This window comes from Haemorhous mexicanus, chromosome 1, assembly GCF_027477595.1.
Source record: "Haemorhous mexicanus isolate bHaeMex1 chromosome 1, bHaeMex1.pri, whole genome shotgun sequence".
NCBI lineage: Eukaryota > Metazoa > Chordata > Aves > Passeriformes > Fringillidae > Haemorhous > Haemorhous mexicanus.
In genome coordinates, this window is record NC_082341.1 from 47,313,512 (window position 1) to 47,340,865 (window position 27,354).

General features: G+C 40.9%; 1 protein-coding gene across 3 annotated transcripts; it reads right to left on the reverse strand.

Moving 5' to 3' along the window:
• Window positions 1-275: 275 nt before the first annotated feature.
• On the reverse strand, window positions 276-27,061 carry MATCAP2 (microtubule associated tyrosine carboxypeptidase 2). 3 transcript variants are annotated; one of them, XM_059848693.1, is made up of 7 exons: window positions 26,905-27,061; window positions 19,376-20,013; window positions 11,669-11,812; window positions 9,450-9,582; window positions 7,929-8,234; window positions 7,325-7,422; window positions 276-3,398 (listed from the first exon to the last, which is right to left on the reverse strand). In XM_059848693.1, exons 1-7 carry the CDS (start codon window positions 26,927-26,929, stop codon window positions 3,237-3,239), a joined length of 1,506 nt encoding a protein of 501 aa, XP_059704676.1. In that variant the 5' UTR covers window positions 26,930-27,061; the 3' UTR covers window positions 276-3,236. The 3 variants fall into 3 exon arrangements, with proteins under 3 accessions (XP_059704676.1, XP_059704685.1, XP_059704692.1); XM_059848702.1 differs by lacking the exon at window positions 26,905-27,061 and adding an exon at window positions 23,305-23,439; XM_059848709.1 differs by lacking the exons at window positions 19,376-20,013; window positions 26,905-27,061 and adding an exon at window positions 13,971-14,291.
• Window positions 27,062-27,354: the final 293 nt, after the last annotated feature.

Here is a 27,354-nt window from a genome sequence, read left to right on the forward strand (position 1 = left end):
CAAAGAGGCTCTAACACTACCTCAGACCATATCCTAGAAAATAGAAGGATAATTTCCTCATGAGCAGCCAGGCCTTCTGACTGAGCAGGGAGAGCCATACCCAGTGTAAGACTTCAACAGACCCTTCACGACCCCAGCCCTAAGTGATGTTTTTGAAAAAGGCAGGAAGGCACCTCTTCCACACACAACATAGGATGTCCAAGTTGCTGTAGAGCCGAGGCCATTAGAGAGTAACCCTCTGACACAACATGATGTAACACTTCAGTACTCTCATGTCTGTCATTATTTTATCTTTATTTGTAAAAGTTGTATAAAATGCCTTTCAAAATTGGTCTGGTGAAACGGGGAGGCTTTTCCAATGCCAGCCAGGTTTCTGTATAGGAATAACATAGCAAGACATAGATACACACCAAAGCAGCCAAGCCAGATAGCCAGGAAAGGCTGCCAACACAGCACTGACACCATGAAATTGTGCAGTGACATGAGCTCACTGCTGTCCACACACTCCACCACAGAACTTCAGAATCACAATTCAGTAACCAGCCTCTTCACAGTGAAGAACAAAAATTCAGGAAAATTTACAAAATCTACACTTCAAAATTTGAGACACTTTTACAAAGGAGGAATGACATGATGCCAAACCCAGAAGCTGACAGCTTCACCTATTGCTACATATTGATACTGACCACTTCCAGACTCCAAACTTTGCACCTGGCAAATCTATTTCTAGAATAATGAAGAATGGAAGTTTAATGGCACCTACTGCTTTGCAAAAAAGGTGATGCAGGTCTTCAAGTCAAGCAAAAAGGCCTGTAGTAGTGTTTAGGGCTACAGAGTGTAAAAGAGCCAGGCCTGCAGGCATGGCATTTTGTGGCAAAAGTGTGACTAGCACAGCCTCCTGGTTTTGAGGACACATTATGCACGTGCACTTTGATTATAAGATGCTACTACTGTGGGAGGAGGAAAACCACTTTGCTTATGTAAACAGCATGGGCGAAAGGCAGGGATCTCTTCCATCGGCATAAAATCAGTTCAAAATCAGTCCTTTCTTAAAGGACTGTCCCTTTTGCATATCCCAGGGTCAGCAAAGTCAGCCAGATTTTTCCACAGTGTAGCCCAAATGATCTCTGCCCAGTTTACTCTTAAGTCAGCTTTTGACTGTAATCCTTGGCTTGACTTCAGTCATGTGTGACTTTCTTGCTGTTTCTGGCAAAGGAGCCAAAACCTGGAGCACACGTGCGGGACTGACTGCAAATGGCCCCTGTCAGGCTGCTGCAGCAGCTCTGTGCCTGCTCTGCACAGCTCTGAAACAAAGCTGGGCAGGCCAAGTCACTAGTGATCAAACTAGACAGACTGAAGGAGGAAAGGAGAGAAAACAGCATACAGAGGCTGAATGGCTTTCAGCTCCTCAACAATACTGACAACACAAAATTAAGGCTGCTGCAAGCAGTTCTCAGTCCCTGACTTGAAAACAACTAAATTTAGTAAATTTATGCTTGTTGAATGCATTTTCTTTTTTGCAGCAGTCAGCCAGCCACTGCAAACAATCTGCAACAGTATCTGAAAGGCAGTTGCTTTTATGGGATTATTCATAAACCTTCAGACCTCTTAGCCAGCCATCACCTTTTCCTCACAGATTTTCCTATGGATCAGGAAACATGTTCTCAAGATTTTACTGTAATGTCTGGTAGTGTCTTGGTACAAAACAAGGTGGTAGAGTTATTGCATTTGTTACATTAAAGAACAAATAAGAGGGGAGGGATACTGTGGCTCAGGTCCATGCAAATGTGGTGTGGAGGAAATCTTGGCTTTATCTACTCACCTTATCCCATGCCTGTTGCAAGTGGGCAAGAGCAGCAGGATAAGAAAGGGCAGAAGTCCTGTCCAAGGCTCCCGCTAGTTTCTGCCCAGCCCTTCTGACCACAGCTGCTTCCCAGGAGCTCAGAGGAGCCCTTGTAAAATTCTGTCTACTAAAACAAAACCCTTTGTCAGAATACTTTGCCTCACCAATTCCATAATACTCCACAATCAGAAAATGTAGCTTATGTAGTAAGTCCTCCTGCATCATCTAAGTTATTCATCATGTGACTAAAGAAAGCTCTTTGCTGCAAGGAGCTTTCTTTCCTTGGTCCTGGACATAGCACCCACAGTTAAAACAGAGGTAAAGTTGCTCCAGAGTGGTGCAGCACTTCTGTTGGAATACAGGAATAGGGCACTTGAGAGTCATCTTCTCTCCCCCAGTCACATCTTGTTTCTGAAATGAGCTTTGCAAGCTGAAGCTTGCTGTAGTGTGGGGGCACTGCTCAAAAGTGTGACCTGGTCCTCTGTAGGCTCAGGTGATCCAAAGCAGAAGCTTAGTGTTGCCTGCTGTGCTGTATTGTGGCCCTGTGTTCCTGAATTAATTTAGAACCATAGGTCATGAAATCACAGTTTTGCTCAATCCTCCTTCCAACACACTGCCATGCTGAATTTCCTAGACATGCTATGCTTGTCCTCAAAGGAGGGAGGCCCTTCCCAGAATTCAGCTTTCTGAAACATGTACTATACACATAAAAATGTAGAACAGTGTAACTTTTTAAGGGAATGAGGGGAAAGCTTTGCTACCCGCTTACAATCCTTAAAACAGCACTACCTACCTTTTCTCTCTTTTCTTAAATGCTAATCCTCTCACTTAAAAAAAACCCCTGAAACATTTTGTAATGTTACAGACTTCAATCCCGTGGCACAAAGACCTGCTTCTGTGCACTGTTTTTAAACTTTCTGTTTTCATTGCAGTGATGACTAAATGGGAAAGTTATGCAGACAGCAATGCAGCATAATCTACAGCAGTTCTATTGCTATGAACCATGACAGCTATGACCAAAGATAAGGCAAACAAAAGTGAACTAAGGGGGAATTTCTCCTCTGTCTCCTTTCCTCCACCTCTAAACCTGGGAGGGAAAGGGCAATATATTACAAGAGACAGCACTGAGCACTATACCAAGCATACAAAACAGAGTAGATGGTTGGACAGATCACTGCAGAGAAATTTCTAAGCCAAATTTTACAAAAATGCACAATTCCTTTAAAAAATAATCAGTATACAATCACAATACAAAAGGACATAAAGGGTTTTTTTCTGAATTCCACATATTCTGGACACTCTTCCCTCCCATTCCTCAGAAGTCCCTTTCTGCAAGCTCTGGGAAGTCCAGTTCTACATCCTTACACAGTATGTGAATGAATGTCTAATACTCTTAATTTATGAGATCCTGGAGCTCCTCATCAGTCAGCTCATTGACTTCCATGATCTTTTTCAAATGTTCCATGTACCGGGCATGGTCTTGCAAAAAGTGTGGCACCCTCATGTTCTCAATCACAGCCAATCCTTTCAGGCGATCCACGTCCTCATATGAGATCTGTAAGGAAGGACATGGGTCATTTTAGCAGTACAGTCCCATTGCCTCCCTGCTGCTGCTGCTATAAATTCTCTCCTGTAAATGAGAAAGTATTTCAGAGCTGGAGAATTTAAAACCTTAGAGAAGCGTTTGAAAACATGAGCAACTGTGTGCTTCAGTGGAAGATGCAAAAGATGTATAAATTTAGCAAATGCCTTCATAATTCCTGATTCTGTTTTGATTCAATCAGTGAACAGACTTGTAGGACTGTGAATGAGAACCATCTACAGCAGCTGCAGGAATAGAGAGAGAAAGAATGGAGCACATGTGAGTCTTGGAGTGTCTTCTCAATAAGGCAGAAAGATTTACATGAGAATGGAAAAGCAGTGCAAAAGACTAAGGAACTAAAAAGGGAGGGCAGCACAGGCATGGCACAGGAAACAGTTTAGGAAATGCATGGTGCCAGCTGACCTGAACTCTGCTGTTTTATTTTCATTAGTAAATGTGCTTATGCAAAGCTAAATTAAAATGCATCTCTAGTAACTAACTACAGCATGAGCAAAACCTAAGCATTCCAATTTTAGGTTTTTTTGTTTACCACATTCAATAGCAGAGTGCAGACTGGGTTTGCCTCATTGCATCAGAGCCTTCTGGGTATTGGTGCTGAACTCTCATTTTGCAGCTATTGGAGGATCTGGTAGCTTTTTTCCCTAAGGAAAATTGATGTTTCTATCTTCATAGTCTTATGGTTCTAAAAGCTAGGACTTCTAATCACAGTAGCTCAAGATGCTGTAAATGATAGTCCAGAAAGGATGACTGCTTTGGCTGGGCACAAACTGCCATGGATGCACAGAGGACTCCTTGGGCAGCTGTCCAGAGATGAAATCTGTGTGGTTGTCACTTTGTCTCCAAGCTGTGTGTTCTGGGCACCCTGCAGACAGCAACATATGCTCTGGCAAAGCCCAGCAGCCTCGCTGTGCTTCACATGAGCTTTGTGCCAGGTGGCTTGAGTGGAGCCTGCCCCTTCCAATCTTTTTGCCCCATGTTTCCCCTAAGGAGCTAAGCCCTGTAGGGTCTGGTTTCCCTGGAAGCAGCCTGCCCTCTGGGCAGGTGATGATTTCTACTCAGCAGCAATTAAAGTGCACATGAAGGATTCACCAGTGTGCAAGGGGCATGGAAGGGCTTTCTGCAAAGACAGGACAGTGCAATCCAGATTGCTAAACCTGATCCACAGAGACAGGTGCATATCTCAGCAATGATAATTGGAACAAAGCCCACAAGGAGAATCAATTTGCATCTCAGTACACAAGTGTGCTTTTCTAGTTGCAAGGACAAGAAACACCCAATTAAGAAAACAAACAGACACCCATGCCCAGGCTTATTCAAGTCACTGAGATCCTGCTGTTTGAAGATTGTGTGGCATTACACCTAATTAACTTACTTAGAAGTGGATAGAGAGGAGCTCCACAAAACCACACCATCTCTCAGTCTGGAGACATACCACCACATGCAATTAAATTCTACCTCTTTTCCTGCCTGAAGAAAGAAAAAGGATCCCTCTCCCTTCATATTTATGTTCAGAGGTTTCTGTTACTGCTGCAAACAAGAAACACGCATCTACAATCTGAGATATGGTTTGAATGGGATGCATTTTTGCAGTCCTTGCAATTGCTAAAAAATTACCAAAGTTAACATCCTGAGGAGATCAAAAACATAATCCCATCCTATGGTGGAAACAGGTTGTTTTCCTTACCACATTTTATTAGTCATTTCACTAGATAAAAAAGACTGAGGCTAAACCAGGCTTACTTATGGTCTTCATAATGTGCTCATGTGTTTCTAGGGAAACACAAACAGTAGGTGACATTTTGCTGCTTTTACTTTTTCAAACTCTGGTAGTTATGCTATACTCAAGTGCACCCAATATCTGCATTCTATTTCTCTTTGGCAATATTTGCATGCAATTACCACATGAATATTTTGCAGTACTTCCTGTATTTGATTCTTTCCTGTGAAGTTTTAAAACTGCTCCTTTTAAGAAGCACCTTTTCTCAGATTTCAAGTGTTTTCCTTAGTCACCTCTAGGTATGTTGAACAGCTTGCATGTATCCACAGCACACTCTTCTACACTCTAAGTAATGTCAGAAGCAATAGGAAGGCAGGATCTGGAAAATGTGCCAGCCAAGCTTAATACTCCCTTTGGAACAACCTGATCCTCCCATTCCACCCTAAAAAAAAAAACAAGTAAATCCCCCATTTAAAGTAGTGATAAATCACTAGGCTAGATCCCAGTGAAGATTTATGCTTCTCTCTTTTGTGAGAAGATACATTGGAGCAGACCCAGTGAAGGGTCACTAAGATGATGAAGGCACTGGAGCATCCCTCCTGTGAGGAAAGGCTGAGAGAGCTGGAACTGTTTAGCCTGGAGAAAAGCAAGCTCACGGGAATCATGAGTGTGTATAAACAGGGGAATGGGGCTCTTCTCACCAGCACACACTGTCAGGGCAAGGGGCAGTGGGCACCAGTTAAAATGCATAAAATTCCATCTGAACAAACAACTTTTGTACAATGAGCGTGGAAAAACACTGGCACAGGCCACCCAGAAGGATTATGGAGTCTCCATCAGTGGAGACATTCAAACTGGACATGGTCCAGGGCAAACTGCTCAAGCTGATACTGCTTAAGCATGGAAGCTGGACTAGATGAATTTGAGAGATCTCTGTAGACCTCAGCTAATCTGTGGTGCTGAGAACAGACATTGCCCTGATACACAAATTTCCAGCTTGACTGCAGATATCTGAAGCCAAACCACTCAGAATACACTTTAAGATCCCTTGATTTTAAAAGTTGCAAAATCAAGCACTTATAAATTATCATACTGCGAGAAATAAATTGCTTGTAGGCCCTCAATGTGGATCATAGTGGAAGCTGTAATTTTATGAGGAATGACTTAGTGTGTTTTTCAAGTGGCCTGTCAACCTGCAGACTCCCTGAAGAGAGACAGGCATAAAGCAGTAAGGGAACCGTGTGTTCAGTGGTTTAGCAGGCAGAAGCTGTGCGGAGTTGAGCAGGCTGAAAGCACAAGGAAATTTCAGAGAGAAACGTGCAGACTTATTTGACAGTGTGATTTTATTTTCAAAGCTTCCTAACTTGGTTCAATTACCTAAATAGCTCTTGCTTATCAATAAGGATGATTCTGACAGTAAAGGGAAAACTCAAATGTGGACCAAAACCCTCTATCATAATATGCCCCTTCCCTTTATCACCCATTGGTTGCTAAGTAGGCAGAAATGGTATACCAGCTCTAAATTCAAGCTCAAATCAATTTGACTCCCTGTTAATGCAAGTATGAACCCTGCTTAATGAGCTGTGAAAGCTTAGCAATCCTTGGGTTTAGGAAGTGTGACAAAATTTCTGCACTTTTTAGGATGATCTGAGAACAAACAAGCCATGACAGTAAGAATGGACCTAAAATTCATTCACATTGAATATAGAAATATCATTCTAGGGGGGAAAAACCCTCATGTTTTAAAAACACCTGCCATCAGTGAGAGAACTTTGAGATGAAATACTCTTTGTGGTGGAAGGGGGGTGCATTAACGTCAAATGGTTCCTTTTGTTTTCTGCTAGGACCACTGACTTATTTAGTACCTGTCTTGTTTGGACAAGGCAGTCTGTCGTACTGCAAGTCAGGTAGTATCCCATAAAGGGAGGAAAGTCTGAGAAATATGACCATAAAATCTTAATCTGATAAGTGAAGAATGAGGTCAAGCTGATAGAAATTTTTAGGACCTCAAAATACTTGCAACTTAGCACAGTGTAACTGAAGGTGCTGTACAGAGCAGAGAATTCTAGATCAAAGTAAAAGCACCATGACTCATAGTTCATTACAGGCAGGCTTGCTGAAATGATAAAACTGTACCCTTGGGAATAATGAGTTCAATCACCTTTCCAAGGGCTGTCAGAAGATGGAAATCAATGGATTCCCTGTATCTCAGGATTCGGAGGATGCCATCCAAGTACACCTGGTCCTTATTGAAACAGCCTGAAAGGAATGGAGACACATTGCAGTCTATCAGTGTTTGGTCAAGGCATGTTCTCAGAAGCCATTATAGAACAGCAGAACAATTTTATTTTTAAAAACTAGGTATTTATATCCCTGACTTTGAACACCTTTCCAAAAACTAGCTAGAAGGCAAAACCCACCAGCCAGAAAAAGAAATCAAACATAGAAGATAGGGCCTGTGAATAACCACAGGCAACATTACATCTGTAGAAACCAGGTCAAACTGTATGAATTTTTACATTTATGTCCCACTTCCACAAAAAAAAAAAAAATATCCTTTACTGATTCAGCTTGAAGATCTCACCCAAGAGCATTTTCAGCCTTGTTTTCCATAGCAGAATTCCTGAGACCCCATTTCAGAGAGTGTGGAGTCTGATTTTTCCCTTTTGCAAAGGTTTAACTGTGTGACATGACTAGGGAGGTCTGTGCATGTTCTGAAAACCCCCCTGAAGCACAAAACAAGAGAAGACAAACAGGGAACTCACCTGGTTGTGAGGTGTCAGTCCACCCTCTCTTGGCCCGTACGCAGTAATCCCACCTAGTGTTGGGGTCCTTGACAAATTTGCCCACATCCTGGAAAAGCTGACTGAAGGACATTTGGCTGGCCTGGTACACTGTGTAGTAGAGCAGGGCAGCTCTCCAAAGAAAAGGGTCTTTGCGGAACAGGACGCTGTGAATGCTCGCCAGCCCCTCTTCTGTGGGGTTGATTGGCTTTAACCCGTGTTTCCTACGGCCATTGCGGTTGCACCAAGGCTGGCTATTGTTGTTGAAACCCCGAAAGTAATGAGTTCCTGGGGAAAAAAAAAAAGTTAAAGGAATCTGGCACTTAAAACAGTAGCATACAATGATTAAGAAAAAGTTATAAAATATATAAGGAGACCCATTTCAGAACTCTTGAGCTGGTAGGACTGGGCACTGGGAAAAGCAATGATTTTAGCCTTGTCTACAACAGACATTTTGTCAGAGATATATATACACCACACAAATATTCACCTACTGACTGCAAGTGAAATTCCTGAAAATGCTTAAGGAATGCCACTATCAGGAGGACTTGACTTTCTAAATCTGTGAAAAGGAATTTTTGGAAGTCTTACACACTGAATTGTATCTGGGATAGGCTAGGCATTGTAGGGAACAGCAGGAAGGAAAATCAAAGTAAAAGGGCAGAAATGTTGCCTCCTGAAGGTGATTAAACAGCACAACTGCAGCCTTGGAAGATATTCCCTAAAATGTAACAGTGGTTCTAGGCAATTGCAAGGCTTATTCTTCAGTTGCTATTCAGGCACTAGTCAAGTTTATTAATATTTTAGGTACTTAGTTGAAACAGATGCACTGAAAAATTTGTAGAAATTTTCCACAGGGCTGGACCAACCTTGTGTAATGCAAAACTACAGCAATTTTACACCAGTTTAGGGATCACTGGGTAAATTCTTCATACCTAAAGCATGCCTACGTTTGCAAGCAGTGCAGTGTGACAGACGCAGGTTTGTAAAGTGACATGGCCGGAGCAGAGGTTGAACAGTCACACTATTTTTATTCCCCCCCCGTTTTTTTGTTTTTTTTTTTTTTTTTTTTTTTTTTTTTTTTTAACTCTAGAGTAGTTTAAAGAAAATTGCTCTAATAAGCAATGACAGCACAGAAGGTATACCCTGGAGCAGAGCCTCTGGGTTAGCATCATCTGAAAGGATTACTCTGTCTGCTTCAAGATTCCTTTGGCATGGGGAACCTCAATGCTGCAAGTAGGACTGGCTGGTAGGCTTACTTCAAAAGCTTGCTCTGGACCTGACCTAAAAAGCTAATATCTATGAACCCTAGGAATCCTTTTACTGCATGCTGCAGTAACAAAAAGGTTTCTCCTCCCCTTTATCACATCTCCAGCAGAGGTTCTTTGCATAGGGATGTTCCCTCCTACTGTACCAGTCCAGTGCCTGGCCTACCACTGTACCATAAGTAAGAATGCATGCAAGTACTCCCCTGTGCCTGCAGAAGGGATGTGATGCTCATACCAATTTCGTGTCTCAGCATCCCCTCCAGCCAGTGCTCTCGCGCGGTGGAGACATTGATGGTGAGAGTGGGGCGGCCGTTCACCACCGTCATGGAGGCTCGTGACAGCAGGTCCTCCGTGAGATGGACCACAATCTGAAGAGGAGAGAGTTCAGGCAGAACTGAAAGAGCTCTCTTCTCACTCCTGATCCTGCTTTTTCCTCTGGTTCTTCCATGATTTCATTTCTCTTTGGTCCCTTGCCCTCCACAACTCTGCCTTGCGATCAGTGATCGCGTGAGAGAGCCTTCTGAATGAGTTCATCCTGCTCACCTGTGCTACTGACAGAAGCTCAGACTCTATTGGGTGAGTGAGGGTGAAGATAGTGAAACTGAAAAATTTAGTATGGTAATAGTGACTAGACTCAGAGGGCAGGGAGCAATTGCATGCACAATAAATTAGAGAAACTACCAGTTTTTGAACTGTGTTGAATTATCTTAGTATTACTGAGAACTGAAAAATACTAGATAAGAACATGTAAATTGACTAGGTATATAATTAGGTGTCTGAATGCATTTCAATTGCAATTCTAAAGCCACTTGAATGAGAGGGGGAAGTACTATGTACTTTTTTTCCTGTTACATAATGCAGACTTGAAATATTGGCATTGTTTTGTTCTACACAGAAAAATAGTTCTTGCTTTCCTGTTCTCTCTTGGAAAACTGGTAATCAAAACAAAAACTGGCAGAGAAGGAAACTAATGCATATTTATATATTGTATTATTTGACTTCAAAAAGCCTTTTTAAATGAGTGACTGAGAGGGAAAAGTGAAACTCTTTGTTGAAGACTAAGCACCTTTCCCTCTTCATGTAAAGCCTAATGAAACAGTACTACTCAGAAGGGTAGAAGGGAGACTACTTTAAAGAAAGATTACTTTTTTAGTATCCAAAAAAAGGACTCAGGGATCAAAGGCATGAATATAACACTTCCCTGTACTCAAAACTCACCCTCAGCTTCAAGTTCAACAGCAAACCACCAGTCCCATAAAACTTGCATTTAAGAGGCAGTAAAAAAAAGTAAATCCCAAAGCATTTAGATTTAAAGAACAGGTGCCACTTAGCTTTTTTAACACCTTCTCAGCTGGAGAGAGTATTTTCATATTTTAGGCCATCCTAAGCATGATGTATTAACCCTATTTTCACAGAAAAAGTGAAGTATTTCATTAAGAAGGACATGGGCTGCTGGATGAGGATACAGGATCCAGCTGCCATGAACTCAAACCAAGCCAAAAATAAAGAGGGAGATAAAAGCACAGGAAAAGACAAAACATACTATTTTTTTTATTGCTTGCTCTAAACTGTAGTTTATTAATCCCACCCTTAGAAACCCAGGAAAAGTCTGGTTATCACTGTCAAATTATAGTCTCACAAAAATTTGTGATGAGTTTAGCAGTTTCTTCTAATAATATTATGTTTACCAATTGAAGCTAGTTTCTGGGAAATTAATTTTTGCCTCATGATTCCAGACTCCTCTTGCTCACTGCCAGTGATCTCATCCAAATCTTTGTCATCGGGTGATTTCATTTGGATTAATCCCTTTCTTATACATTCAATTTCATCTGACTTTTCCAAGCAATTTCATGTAACTTCATCAAACTGGTCTTCTAAAATTCCGAATATAGAAAATAAGGTTTTTTTCTCAGGGCTCTAAAAATTAGATGGTTAAATCCAGGAAAAAACAGCACTTAAACCAACTCAACAAGTTCTTTCAGACATTTTTATTCACTTATGTCACTTTCATTTGTGTTGCTTCTTATAAATCACTCTCTTGGGCTGCTGCTTATTTTTCTTGGCCTTTTCTTAACTCTTTCCTTTGGTGTAAATAATTTGATACAGCAGAACAGATGGCAGAACTGATGAATAAATGGAAATGTGCTGGTCTCCAAGTAGCTGAAAAAAGGAGGGAAGGAAGGGTGTCGTTCTTGGGTACTCCCAAAAGAAGAGAATTAAAGAAAAAGCATATATGAATCAGGAAACAGGCTCAGAGAGATGACTGAAGTGTTCACAATGAATGTGTGTAGTTTCAATTGTTCAGACATAAGACTGGGCTTAGCTATGAGAAAAGTATGATGTAAGGAATATTCTTGTGATTATGGAGGAAAGGCCTCCCAGATGGTCTCTTGGGTCCATCCAATGTCTAAGGCCCACACAAGTGTTTCTTTCCTGATGCAGTGCAGGACTTACCTCACCAAGACAGCCTTCTTTCACCATGTACTTCCTGACGTGATTCCAGATACGACTTTTGGTCAGCAAGCTGCCTCCAGTGGCCTGCTCAAATTTTTCATAGCTTCCATATTTCTGCAACGTTCGCTTCATAATGTTAATGGACTATAAAATGAAAAAACACAGCAAATATCAGGGCAGTAAGATCCCCATGAGAGACTGACACTTGTATTCTTCCTCTCTCTCTCAATCTCTCTTTTTTGCTTAGTTTAAAACCCTTCTTTTCTTAACTCGCTGGCAGTCACTAACAGGCTGTACTCATTTAATACATGCCGACACGTTCTGCAATGAATTTATGCCATCTTCAGATGTACATTAATGCCAAAGTACTGAAAAAAGATTCTGATCAACTCATCTTAGACCCACAGACATCAGTGTGATGATTAGATGATTATGAATCTAGTGAAATAATACCCATTTTCTCTTTAATTTTGACAGTGTTGTACAACTGCCTTGTAAAACAGATGTAACAGGTCTCCAGGACATTTGCAGTTTGACAGCTTGTTTCTTTTTATGTTTTTCCAAAGAATTTGAAAAAGATCAACTATTACTGTCATCTCACTTCATTTCTTGGCATGTTCTAATTTAGGAACACTGATTAAGCAGATGTGTAACTATAATTTTAACAATAATACCTCTACCAAAAATGTCTCCTTACAATAAAATCCATTGTACCATGGGTGTCTGTGTGAGAAAGGAGGAGAGAGAGCAGGAACTTTTATTTACAGAACTTTGATTTAAACTTTTCATTTAAACCACAGTACTTCTTTTAAAAACCCCCAAAATGAAGGCCTATTTCATGAGGTAAATAGAGTAGTATCAACAATTCTCCTATGAATTGCTGCTAGAAGAAGTCCCTTGAGCAAAGCTCAGGACAATGCCCATAACCATGATATGAACTATGCATATTGAAGATTTTATTGATGGGGTGTGAAATGCTCATCCCTAGTTATCTTCTTTCCAGCACATCATTTCACACCCTTAAAAGAAAATGTGGTATGGAATAACTTCCTTCCCAGCAACAGTCCAGATACAGGGAATAGCTTTTTGTCATAGACTTGATAATAGAAGCTCCTGGCATTACCTTAAAAAATTAATGTTCTTGCTAAGAAAATACCACTAACATTAAAAGGTGAAAATCTTTCAGACTGAATCTCTTTTTACATTATACACTTGTCTCCAGCTATGTAGTTCTGACATTGGCAGGTTGACTGATTTTCCACAGAAATTGAATTAATTTTTTATCTCTCACAGCTACCAACAATCCTCCTCTAATGTTTTTCAAGTTGAAACTAATCAACCCTGAGTAATTGCTACTGAAACCCATAAATGACAGCTAGACATATCCTCAAAGTCTAATAGCACTTTGATGAAGGAAATGTCACTTACATGAATGCCAAAGAAATATTGCACCTAATGTTCAGTATTTCTTTGTCTTGTATATTTTTCCAAACCATTATTTTTTCTTTTTAAAAATTACCTATGAATTTTAACTTCTAAAAGCATTGTCTGTTTTATAATTTTTTTAGTGTCTGCACATTCTGAGCCATTTGCCTGTCTTATACAAAATCCTCAGTTAAAGAAGCGATCTAAATGCTCCCACCCTTTTCCCAGGAAGTTTACTCTCAGCCAGCAGCCTAACCAATTCATGATAAAAGTTCTTCAGTCTCCTTTGCCAGGTGACAGATCCTTAAGATAAATATATATATATCACCTACTAGTTGTTTGGTATATCAGGTTTCTATGAACAATTAATTAACTTTATTTAATTAATTGTTGGAAGAAATCATCTGTCAATCTTCTAGCATGAAATTTGTCTTCACAACTCATTGATAATAAATTTCAATGAAATCTAAAAGACTAAACATTAAATACTTACTGAAATTCTAGGATGCCTAAGTTCATTTGAAATGAAATCCCAGAGGACTCTATGACCTTAGCTGGAGTGCAGGAATTTTCTGAAACCATCTCATCACAATGAACAGTGAGAAAATGAGCACTGAATACATCAAACCTCCTGCTTGGCTGTCTGTAACAGAAAACTCCCTGGAGCTGAGACCTCCAGGCTACAGGAGGCAGCATGATTTTGGGAGTCAGGAGACCCAAGTTCTAACTCTTCCTGCCTGCCTGCAGGCACCTTCCTGGGCTGTTGAAGACCTTCCTAAATGCTGTGAGACACTTGAATCAACAGCACAATACAAACAGCAAGTTTTCAGACACAGGTCATCCTCAAGAAACACAGACCCACTCCAAACTCTCCTACCTCAACCTGACAGAGCTCACAGCTTCAAGGGGAAACTTCTTTATGTGCCACTCTAGCTAACCCACATCCTGGCATTCCATCCACATCCAGATAGGTGTTGCAAGTTTGAGCTCCTGCATACTAAGAAAGTTGTTGAGCTAAAGCCTCCTCTTTGCTGAACAGATATTCAGAAATTACTAAGAAAGGTGCTTCCCCCTATCACCTTCTCTCTTGACTCTGTTTCAAGTGAAACAGAAAAAAGTCCTAGGAATTCTTTCCAAGCGGGCAGGTGTGGCTCTGGAAGCACTGAAACAACAGGGAGAGCCATCACATACAGACACATTGCACAGAAATCCCTAGGGAGTGGCAGATGGCCCTGACACTGGGGTGAGCCCCATCCCCAGTGATGTTCCTGGTTTGGACACTTCTTGCCACAAGCACTCCTGCTGGGGGTGGTTCCGGAAGGGAAAAAGTTTGGGAAATGTTTGGTTTCCAGGCACTGACTACAACACCAAGCCCTTAATTTGGGATTCTGCACCTGCCTCCAAGGTGAGATGACTCAGTCAGCTGTTGCAAGAACTTGCTGGGAAAGAGGAAAATCCAGACCAGCATGCCAGCTGCTGCCTGCTGCAGCATCCAACTGTGAGCTAATTTTCCAGCCTCTGGGCCAGCAGAACATTGGTACTGCTGGAGTTCCTAAGGCCAAACTGTAAACTCTTCAGCAACAAGTAAGAAAAAAAAAAATAAGAACTATGTGGCTATACCAGGTTACTGGTTGAGAGTAATAATTGCTGTTCTTTTCAATATTACCTAAAATGTCTGCTTATCCCTCTGATCACTACCAAAGAGTGCCAAAAGAAGCAGCAATCATAAGACAAGCCCTCATCTACTGATGCTCAAGAAAGCAATGACACAGAAGCATGAACAAGAGCAAGGCAAGGCTGTTTAACTGACTGGATTAGGTTATGGTGGTGTTGGCTTTTTAAAACAACTTATTTACAGCCAAGTAGGTCTCTGAATTTCAAGTCACCCATGTCCAGCAACTCAGCTCAGTGGTTGAGAGTTATTGTAGAAATATGTACTGATAAGACTTCTTATGAGTAGTGTGAGGCAAGGAAGTCAGAGAAGGGTCTCAGTGATCTAGGAGTCAGCCTCCTATTTGAGTCAGCTCATTGTGACATTCAGATGCAGCTCTGCTGCAAAGGAGTTGTAATCTCTACTGAGATTTGTAAGACAGATAAGGTAGATACACACCATTGCTCTTCTTCCTGCATAACTTATCAGCTGGGGGGAAAAAAGCTTCCAAGGTGCATCATTAGGTAACACTCAGAACCAGGCTGAGCTTGTTAGTTTAATCAACAGCCATAAAATGGTGGCTGTCTGGGTCAAGAGGAATGGAGGAAGGAAGGTAAGAATATATTTCTAGTCCCCTCAGGCTGTAGTATTTGGGGTTTTATTCAATGTTCACAGAGGCTTTTCTTTTGCATGCTTGTTCTGAGCGGTATAAAAGTCATGGTAAAGTAATTTAGAGCTGATAAAAATACTTTTAATTAAAAACTATTAAATTACTTTGTAAAGAATTTCAAGTTAATACTCACTGGGTTTTTGTATGAGACTGTGCTCTGAACTAAAGCTATCTTCCTACTGTGATATCACCAGAAGTGATCTATTAGTCCCTTCTAGGGGAAGAGAGATGTTTGTGTCAGACCCTGAGAACCTGTGCCACTTGGATGGCCTGACATGCTTTGTGTTATGTATTAGCACACCTTATCTACAAATCCTAGTTAGCAAGGGAATTTGTTACTAGTGCAGAATAAAGTGTTTTACAACCAAGTGCTTTATACAGACAGTGGCATGTCCTTGAATCTTCCACATGCCTCAGCTGTGACATCACTTGGACATAGCAAAGGATTACTCAGTGTTGAATGCCATGTTGTTTAGCCTTCCAGCTCCACCTAAATTTTTTTCCCCAACATCTGATAAATTTGCTACTTGTAGGCTACTTTTATGATTGCCTTAAAAGGTGTCACACAAACACCTGCAATGTGGAATAACTGGTTTATTTATGAATTCAAAACTGCTATACTCTTATGAGTACAAGGGAAGAGGATGTATAACTTTTGTGGGAGGATCACTCATTTGATGAAATGGTTGGGGGGTTTTTGTAATTTTTTGTTCAATGTATACAGAAATAGAATTCTTGCTGCCTTGTACAATTCAAATAGGGTACCTAAAATTGCAACTTGCTGATTTTGGTTCAGCAAATTGCAACTGTTAAGTTCATCTGCTCTGCAAACACTGGGAACAACTATTTCTAAGCAAATATTGCCACCTCTAGCATCTCAGCAAAAATAACAAACACTTTGAGTGCTAAGAAACTTCACAATGAGGGATAAGTAGTTTGAGCCAGAAAACTTTCAGAGCACTGAGTTGCTGCAGTGACTTTGGAACACAGTGGTAAGAAAATTAACTTCTGTAATATCAGTCATGTTAATCCTTTTGAAGAATGAAAATCTGCATGCTATTTTCTGTTCTCCAGTTTACTTCCCTAAAGGCACTGTATTGTGTGACTCATGAAAAAACCTTACTATGAAGAAAATATCATAACGTAGATATGAAGAGAGAAACAAACAGAACACAGTATGAGAAGGAAGACACTAAAACTAGCATTTTTCAAATGCACTAATAACTCAAAAATGTTTTATCTATGTCTGTGAAAAATCAATCAATAAAAGTGTTGGGCTGTGCCCAAGGCTTAAAAGCTCTGATTTAAGCAGAAGCATGGGGTAAAGTGGGTGCTCACAAGCCTGTGTGTCCCCACTGCAGCATTGCTGGGTTAATGGTTTGCAAACCTTCAGTGCTCTTTGCCTTTAAAAAAAAGTAAATAAATGGGGCAGAGTGTGATTTGTCTTCCAGACATATTTCAGTAATGCTGTATTAACCAATTTCATCAACATGCACAAATGCAGAAAGGGCAGTAAGAAAACACAATCTGTTTTAATGTCCTAGTAGGCTATGCACAGCTGTGGGTAAAAAGATTTTTTTGACGTGACTAAAAAATTCTCTGAAATGTCAGGTTTTGAGCTCATTTTGCTTAAGTATCCTAAAACCCCCCTATAAACATGGTGGGTTCAGTCAGTAAGAGCTGGGTTTACAGCTTTTTACTCATAAAAGAGCAAGCAAATGTAAGTTGCCATGAGCACCTTTTGTAGAAAAAAATAGGAATAACTGCTCACAGTTACCAAGGCTTTCTAAAATAAGTGTAGCAATAAACAGAAGCCAAATGCGCTTCCAAAAAAAAAAAAACCAACAAAACTGAACTGAACATTCTTGTAGCTAAAAGGATGACTACACACAGTTGCATTTTTACTGCAGACCCTGCTCTTGATACTGTGAGCTCTTTTTTTGCAACTGAAGTCATTCTTTCTGAACTTGCTGTAAGATACCTACGTTTTTCTTCTGACAAGTAAAATCTGCGTGAAAAAAAATAGCAATGAGGAAAAGCGACTGCTCCTACAATACTTCCTGATTAAAATTTTTGAATAATGCTTTTTCTGGATAGTAAATTTGCATGAAATTAAATTCAAATTTGTGTGGAGATGAAAATGTCTACAGCCAGTTGTAGATAAAAGAGAGAGAGTGACACCTGCTGGGCTTAGAGCTGTGTTAAAGCTGCTGGTTTGGGCATTTTTAAGTGCAAGGTATTTTTGTTTGGTATTTTTAGGAGCTGAACTTTGAATACATGCTTTTCTAGTGACTCAAACTAAGTCTTGTGAAACAATGTACATATTCCTTGTTAATTGTTAGAAATATACTTCCTTGAATATTAAATCATTTACTGCCTTTTATAAAGTTGTTACAGGGCCTTTATTTTCCCATACTTTTTATGGACAGGGAAAAAGGTAGAGTTACAAATCAGAAAAATATTGAGGAATCATTTCTTTTTAAAATATTCAGTATTTACACTTATGGGTTTTTGTTAAAAGAAGGGTAAACCACAGACAGGTTTGCTCCAGAAAATCATCCTGCATAAAAGGACTTTTAAGGCTTTGCTAACCCACACTAAAAGCGATAATTTGTATTAAATTAAGTTTCTCAAATCAGTAGTTGTTGATTTGCTGTCATCTATGTTGCTAATATTGCTAAAAAAATCAAAGGAAAACCTATTAAAAAGCTCAAGTCAGGGGGCAATTTTATTTGGTGTCATTGCAATTTAGTTCGTTGTTTGGAAGTACAGAAGAAGATTTTAAGAATAGCACAGCTGTTCCCTTTTCTCATAAAGAAAATAAATTTTTAATGAAAACCCAGAAACTGAGTTGTTAAAATATACAGATATTTTCAATGTGAAAATGGAGACTGTCAATACAATGATGTAATGGGTAACAACACTTTTGTGCATTCTTGGATTTAGAAAGAGAAAAAAAAAAATCAGTCTGTTCACAAGTCAGGGAGCATTTCTTACAATCCCTAGTCCTTTTAATTCATGTATCTTCTGTATCTCTGCCACCAGGAATTTTTAGTTTTAAGTGAAATATTCATATTGCAAAGAAGCAAAACTCATGGAATGGCAGGATGTCTTCCCAAGTTAAGTATCACTTGAATACGTAAGAGTCTCTGTTTAGAAAAGCCTGTCAGACCAAAATAAGATCTAAACCATTTAAAAATTAAAAAAAAAAAGTCTAAACCATTTACAAATAGCAAAAGTGGGAAGAATACTGCTTCTGATACTGTACAGATAAGCACTGGGTTTTGTCACTTAGGTCAAAGTTGAAAAAAGGGCTTTTTTTGTTTAGGTTTTTTGCAACTGAGGAAGCTGAGGCAGTTACACAGAATGGGAATGTCTGTAGCTATGTTACCAGTGTGGCTGCAAGTTATGAAAAACCAAAATTTTCTTCTTAAAATTTACCTCTCTCTGGAATGGAATTTGGCTGCTGCTTGATTGAGCCTAATGTATATCCAAATACCCTTTCAAAGTTGATTAAAACAAGGAACATCAACACATGCTTATCCAATAACTATGACCTCAAATAATTGCTATCCTCTCCCAATCCCTGTGTCACCAAGAGGATTGGCAGGATTTCTATGCTGCCTTATTCCTCTGCCTGTTTAGGCACTGTATTTTTCCTCTACTGGATCCTGCTTCATTGCCTACAAAATTTTCTTGCTTTAAATTATGTCTCATATAAACCCATTTAGAAGGAGCTGTGCCTTTATTCCTTAAAATTCTGTAAATTTCAGAAAGGTTAAAATTTTTTTTAATTAAAAAGATTTTATTTCAGTTCTACTAGTGCATTCTCATCTTTGATGCATCTTTCAAAGAGCAGGGGAGAATAAGGAGAAATTAGTTGCTACAAACAAAGCCAAACACCACGTAAGTGTAGGAAGAAATAATCACTGGAAATGGAGGGGAACAAAAGCAACTCTACCTGTTTAAGAAATCTATCAGATGCATGGCTGTGCTTAGCTAACACATTTGGCAGAGCGGGGTTTTCATATTCAAACTGAGGATTGTACGTGAAATCTGAGTCGAAAAACTTAACCTTCTCTTTCTCCACGTTGGACGGCTTGATCGCGGTCAGCAAACACAGCTTCTGGCCAGCGCCGTCGCCTATGCTTCTCGAGGACGGGGACTGCTTTGGCTTTGCGAGGCTAGAATGCTTCTTGGCTCTGCTCCGGGGCCGGGGCGGCGGGGCCGGGGTGCTGCCGAGGGCGGCGGCCGCGGGGCAAGCGCCGAGCGGCGGCGGCTGCCGGGGCCCGCAGCGCCGCCCGCCCGGCAGGGGCAGCGCCGCCTTCCCGCGGCCGCCCCGCGGGCTGGAGGAGCGCTTGGTGGCCGCTTTCCGGTGTTTCTTGTGGTGGGAGGACGACTGCTTCTGCGTGTGGTGTTTTTTCTCCTCTTTGCTCTGCAGAAGAACGTTGTAGCTACTGGTTCCTGTTGTGAAAATGTCCTTAAGGATGCCAGAAGGCCGATGCTGAAGGCTGTTTTCATTATTAATGTTCAGCTTGTGTACTTCCAGGCTCAGGACTGATTTCCTAGAAAGCTCTGTCTTAGGCCAGTGAAGTTTTTCTGCATTTAGGGGGGGAAAAAAAAAAAAGAAAACAATGTGGACAAACTTGATTTTCACAAAGTGAAACTAATCTTAAGGACTCAAAACTGCAATATAAAGGAAACACAAAATGTCTTAACTGCAGTCACATCACATTAATCTTGACTTCTAGGCATAAGGGAGAACTGAGTGTTTATATCACTTTTGAACAATTAGACTGGGACTTGTAAGATCCAGCTAAACGAGTGTTTTATGCCTGCATCTCCATGCACAACTACACTGCTGGCAGGTAAGAACTTAGTTGATTTAAAAAAGACTCTGCAGAACTTCATGAACATCTACTGCTACATTAACAAATGTATAGTTTTGAGCTGATTGATCTTTATCATGCAAGGAAGGCTTTCTGTAAGGATAAAGACTAACTTAAAATATAGGAAACTGCATAGGAGCATGTGAGCTGTGTTTACAGTGAAGTCCCACAGGGATCTGTGCTGCGATACAAGCAGTCTGGTGAGATCTCATCTGCAAAATCTGATTCACAGAGTTTACTCTCAGAAAAGGGTGAGAACATTGGAAAGGGCCAGCCACTGTAAACAATTTTCAACAGTATATTGATAGTAATATATGTTTAAAAGACTTCAGTTTCATGTGTTAATACAGTTTCAGTCTTAATACAGACAATAAGCCATATTCGGAGAGGCAATAGAGATCAGCTAGTTACACTCCTGAAAAGCCTTAAGACAATAGTGTGTATTTCATCTAATCAAAGTTGATCTACTATAATAGCTGGCTTAAAAAAACACTTGAAAAGTAACATTATAAATCAAACTAAGTGCAAGAAACAAATAAGGTTTCTTTAATTAGAGTGAACCATCTTTCTTGCTCTGACCCCTGGCATAGCCTTTGGGGGAGACTGGTCACTGGTGCAGAGCAGCTGCACAGAAAAGTCACTGAGGATTAAAACTGAATGTAACATTTGTCCTGTTAGAGAGAAGTGACCTCACTTCACTTGTTCTAACCACTTCTTCCTCTTGACAACCAGTTCCTCCTAGAACATTAGATGAGCTGAAACTACACGTACAAATAAATTGTGCTACAGAGAAACATTTCCTGTTTCTGTACCTAAAATAAAAGGATTCATGGAACAGGAGATATGGCTGTGGCATGATTAAAGCCTGCAAAAGGGATTTGAACTTCATCCCCCAGTTATATGTAGTTGAACTATAATTACTTTACATACAGTAATTATACTCTGAAGGTAATAGCAGCAAGAGATTATTAAATGCCTCCAAGGCAGAAAAAAATCAACAGTGGCTTAATTTCAGCTTTATTTTCACAGTAAAATTCAGTTTTGCTCCCAACATAAGCACCATGACAATGTATTTCATACTGTTGGATCTCTGTCAGTTCCATATCAACCTGTGTTCCTCAGCTCTCCTGAACGTCCTGCCCTAAAAACCAAAAAGACCAGAGGTCATATTTGCATGAACATGTGATGAGTGATTTGCAGCCAGGGTGTTTTCTCCACTGGAAAGAAGAGAGGTAGAAGCATTAGATTATTACCCTTCACTTAAGCACGTGTATCCTATGCAAACTCCGTTTTCATCCATCATAAGTCTGTGAATCCTCTTTCTATGCTTGGCACAGGAGCGTGCTCCTTGGCATTCCTGTTCAAATTCTGTCAGATCATTTTCATCATATACGTGACAACCTGCCTACGTGGCTTATCTTGCTCTCCCATGAGCTGTCGTGCTAAGAAACACAGTACCCCATCACAAGGAGAACAATATCAAACTAAATACATAAGAGAGATGCATTTTTTGGATGCAACAGAATAGGATGACCACTCTTATATTTCTGGTATTTGAGACTGACTTCAGACCTGTATCAACTATTACAGTATGAGAATCCTTAGGTAGACAAAATTGGAGTTGGAAATTACACAGCTACTTCTTAAAATATGGACAAAGAACATGATCCTAGAGGCATTAATGCTTCACCTTCTCTACTAACCTGCTCTTAAAAGCCAAAAAGAATATAGAAGCCTTAAATTGCTGTTGTAATGGAACAATTAGAACTAATATCACACAAGTATCTAAGAAGTGATAAATAAAAAAGGAAAAAAATTAGAAATTTAATTCAAGAAAACAACTCAAAATGACCTTAAACCACCCATTCCCTCCCTCCCCCAACAGCTGTGTCAATCTAATGCCAAAAACTCATGACAGCAAGCTGTTAGAGCTAAGAGGTACAGCTGGCCAGTAATAAATGCTTTTATATGTGGACAGTCGCCGAACGCCGTAAGTCAGAATTCTCCTGGAAGTGTCACAAATGGTGGCTGAGTGCTGAACATGCACTGGCAGGTTTCACATGCACATGGCTGATATCAAAAATAGTTATTCCCAATCTGTAGTTACTCTATAAGTGCAATCTCGTGGCAAAGTGATTTTTCAGCTGCCAAACTAAGTGTGGCTGTCCTTAATTTTCTTCTGACTAAAGGATACTGTTTCATGCCTATTTGTGCTGAAAACCTAGAATCAAAAGGCAATCTGGCACATTTGAAATATTAGAATAGATAACAAAGAAGTTTTTACAGAAGTCTTTTAACTGCTATTCTAAAATTTTGTGTAAGTCTTCTGAACATCATTACCAAATAAACTAGAAAATAATATTTAAGACTATGTCAAAACCATGTTGCAAAGCACCAAATTTAAAATTCTTTCTCTTAGAAAATTCTCTTAGTACATTTGTTTAAGCTATAACATATTTTAAACTCGCATCTGTAAATCAGACAGCATCAACCAAATTAAAAATATACTGTCTTCTGTGAAACTTATCTTACTATATCCAAGAGCTTCCACTGATTAGCAATGCCTGGTGATTGAAAAAGAGGTCTAGTATTCTGAATATAAAACAAATTCATTGCACAAAACCAAATTCACTGCCTCCTGAAAACCTCCTTCAGTATTTCAATAAGTACTGAGATACTGTGCCACTATAGAGTAGCCAGTTGGAATGGATTATCAACCCAGATTAATTGCATGGATTGCTTAGCAGTGAATCCCAGCTTTTAAATTCTGGATACCATTGGACAGATTACTTCTAAAAGATATGAAAAAGGCAAATTGAAAACCACCATGCTATGGTGTTACGCTACAGATATCATGCTACAAATCCCACAGGTTTTATCTTTTGTATGTCATCCACATGTGCTACATGTGTTCTGAGAAGTACAAATCTGAACTTCCTGACTTATTTCTGTTTTTGCTGTAGAAAACTCTTAAAGAACATATGCCCTGGTCTCTATTTACCTTTGAGAGCCTCCGTCATGTAATTTATGTACCAGGATTCTTTTCGTTGTTCTCACTTCCTAGCACTCAACAGTCACAAATCCACAAGCCCTTCAGAAATCAAAAACAAACAAACAAACAAACAAACAAACAAAACCCCAAAAAAACCAACCAAACAAAAAAACCCAAAAAACCCCAACAAAAATCCAACAAAAAAACAAACAAAAAAACCCCAAAAAACCAAAACCCACAACAAAACTAATACAGTCTTGTCCTAAAAGATTATCTCCATCATGTTTACTTACATTTATTTCTATCTTGCTCCTTTGTGCAACAACACTAATAAAAACATGGTCCTAGAGACACAGATGAAATATTACGTGCAACAATCTGCCACATTTGGAGTGCAATGTGATGGCAAGGGATAAGCAAGCAGGGGATAGAAGGGCTGCCTATCCCTGTTTTGTCATAATTTAGGGTACCAAAGAACAGAAAACCCTCCTGCTAATGGCAACTTGGTCTGTCTTGGGCCAGAGTAGAGCTCTACCACTCCTGAGTGTGATGGTGTTTGGTGTCTGCTGTCCCATAAGCTGGGCTAGCAGGGCAGCCAGCCAGCCAAATGCAGCCACCCCTGTGAGTCTAAAGAATCTCACAGGAGAGCAGGTTGTCCCCTAGCCAAAATCCCATCATTGTCAAGAGATCAGCTGGAACTGGCAGTACTGGACTTACTCCATCCTGCAGACACAAGTACGCTATGTGTCACAGAACAATTCAAAGTACCACAGGCTTCATTTTGCAGAAAGAGTTTTATCTGTAACTTCCATTCATGCACAGGTAGCTGTCACAGCAGTACTGGAAAAGGGATGGAGTCCACGAGTGGTAAGAGAGAATATGTGGGAACCACAAATTTCATGACAATTCCGCACTTATGAAACTCGTTCTATGTATAAATTGCATCCCAGTCACTAGCCTTGAACCTTGCAGTACTGCAGACACTGCCTAATCTTGTCAGAGGTTATTTGTTACAAAAAAATGTTAGATTTTATGTCATGTTTAAGAGCCAGGTCATATTATTGGTCTCTGTCCTTTAGAAACTGATGGATTGAGCTAATAAGTCAATAATATGCATGGTAAAATCCCAGTGTAAGCATTTTTCTAGCCTTTGGAGTGTGCTGTATAAATAATATCTTCCTCTAGACTACAGGGCAGCTACTATCCAAGCAGCTTCTTAAACACCTGTTCCATAGGTGGAATGAGGTTAATGACAGGTATTTGTGGCACAGATATCTCTGTCTGGCTAGCCTTGCTCTAAAACAGCAGAGAGCTCCTGCAGTTTTTGAGCAGCTGTCACTCAGGTTATATATTTTCAGTGAACAAATCCTGTCCAAACTGCAAGTGTGACTAAGGTGGTTTGCAAACATGTTCATGAGCACTTCCTGCTGTCCTAGGGATGTAATGATCTGAGCCACTACTTTTGTTTTTAAGATTACCATTACCATGTTGGAATATGGCTGAGTTTCTTTTTGCTCAAAATCAGAAATAATTTCAAGGCTGACTTCAATTTTCAAATCTATATGAATGCAAATAATGTATGTGATCTATCTACAAGCAATAGTTAAGTTTGAAATTGTGAGATGAGAAGGAACTACACAGATGTGACAAGTAAGATTCTTCCTTTGACCCACTGTGCAAAGGTACAATTACATTACAAAGAAATGTTTATCTCCAATAATCAGAAAATTTGAATAGATTCACAATGACCTGTAGTTTATGGGCTCTAGACTTTATGGTTTTTCTGTGCAGAGGGCTATAAAAAGAATATTCTGAGAAAAAGCAGGCAGCATAAAGTGTTGTATATGAACCTGTAATGTTCCACTGCCTCTCAAACACTACAGGCTTGTATTTGTGACATAACTGAATCTGACCAAAATTCTGTATTCTATTTTCTCACTACTGGAAACCCCTTTAAGTTTAAAAACACTCCAGTTTTGAACAGAAGCTGTCAGGCAACTTGAACTAGAATGCACTAGTTTTTTTGTTTGTTTGGAAGCTCTGTCTATGACTGAATATGTTTTAAGAGCAGAATTAGGCAATGAGTTTCTGTAAAAACACTGACATTGAGTTACTTTCTATTTTCACAAGCATCTTAGTTATTAACCAGAGCCTGTATGATATTGGGAACTTTTATATTTAACCTAAGACTCTTCTTTCCCCTCCACCCCCCCGCCCCCGAAAACATCCACCTATTTACTTTTCTTCTGTAAAGGTGTTATCTGTCATCCAGCTTTTAATTCTGAGCTTCAAAACCAAGGGCAGGTTTCAGCTATCAGGCAACCTGTATATCTGATTCATTAGCTGCCATTGTTCATAAGTAACTCTGCATTTTTAGGGATGATTGGCAGTTTGAATTTTCTTCTTTAGAATGACAATGCTATTTGAGATGTACTCTTTCTACCCTAAAAAAAAAAAAAAAAAGAAAGATATGGACTCACTTGCAAGCAGTTTCCTGCACGTTTACTTCTATATTGAAATACAGTATTATGTAACTGACTCCAAAAACGGGCCCTTCAAATTAAATTACATGGGCACAGTAATAATCAATAAAAGTGAAGACTTGGCTCTAATGAAATCAAGTAACAAACTCCCACTGATGTAATAAACTCAGGATATAATCACAGAACACTGGTTTCATCCTGTGCAGGTCTCTGGCTTCTTCTCCTGCAACACAGGTGCAGTCAGGAATATCTGATGGAGGGATATGGACTCAAAATAACTACTTTTCACAAAATCTCATCCTTTAAGATTGCAGTGGCTATTGCACATCTCCAGGGTTGCTCTGATCGATCCCATGAACTTTATTTCTGTTCCCATTGTGAGAAGTAACACCCTAGTCACATCCGTGCACAGATGGAACAGCATATCAATTATGCAGAGAAAGAGTAGCTGTAAGAGATCTTAGTTATGATTGCAAGGGTACCGAATGAGGGCACACTAAGACACCTCCAGCAGATTTCTTGTAGATAGATTTCACCGTGGAAAAGTAACATTGGCTTGAGCCAGCTGAAATAATGACACAAGAAAGGATGTCAAATTTAAACAAGGAAAACATCTGTTTTCAAGCAGCAGCTGTATTGTACACGGCACAAGAAGACAGTTTTGTGTGGCACCAAGTACCAGTCTATATTGTCGTTAAATAGTCATAACAGAGGTTTGTATACACATATCCTCTAAGGATTTGTTAACTTCTTGAGAATAGAGCAAAGGTTAGAGCCAAAACGTGTAAGACACAAGATATAACCAGCAGTAGTTTAACTGGCATTCTTCCTTGCACGATCTGTCCCTCGCTCCAGCGGAGCGGGTGTCACCTCCGCACTCCCCCGTGTCGCGGGGCAGGGCCCGCAGGTGACACGCTCACTCCCCATTTACCGGGGGGCTCCTGCTCCTGGAACCAGGCAGGTGTGGAGCCCTTTCCCCGTCCCCAGGGCACACCCCACCGACACCCGCGGCGCCGCCCGGGCGATGCTTCCTCGCTGGGCGGGGAAACGCTGGCGGCCCGCCGGCTGCCCCGGGCGCGGCGGGGACCGCGCCGCTCCCGCTCCCGCTCCTGCTCCCGCTCCTCACCGGTGACACAGATGGACTCCAGCATGGTGCTCCGCCGGGCAGCGCCGCCGCTCTGCCCCGCCGGCTGCCCCTCGCGCGGCGGGCTCCCGGCTCCCGGGCGGGGAGCCCAGAGGGGAGGCGGCGGGGAGGCAGCGCCCGGCGCCGCGGGATACGCCCGCCGCGCCGCCTCGGCGGATCCGGGGAGCGCGGCTGGCCCCGGGCCGGCAGGCGGGAGCCGCGCCGGCAGAGCCCCCGCCCGCCCGCCTCTGCAGACTACAAGTCCCGGCAGGCTCCGCGGGGCCCGAGAGCTGGAATGGGCGGGGCATGGGCGCGCTGCACCCTGGGACCTGTAGTGCATCTGTCGGTGTCCCGGGATGCCTCCCCGCCGACGCCGCCCGGGAACATCATCCCGCTGTATCCCACCGGCACGGCTGATCCCAGGTGTCAGCAGCATAGGCGCTGCTTTAGTGT

Excerpts from the sequence above, each read along its gene's own strand:
- MATCAP2 (XM_059848693.1), bottom strand. The coding sequence starts at position 26,929 with ATGCTGGAGTCCATCTGTGTCACCG. Across the intron at positions 11,813-19,375 it reads CTGATAGATTTCTTAAACAG|TCCATTAACATTATGAAGCG; the intron begins GTAGAGTTGCTT and ends TTCATTTTATAG. Across the intron at positions 9,583-11,668 it reads AAGAAGGCTGTCTTGGTGAG|ATTGTGGTCCATCTCACGGA; the intron begins GTAAGTCCTGCA and ends TCTCCTCTTCAG.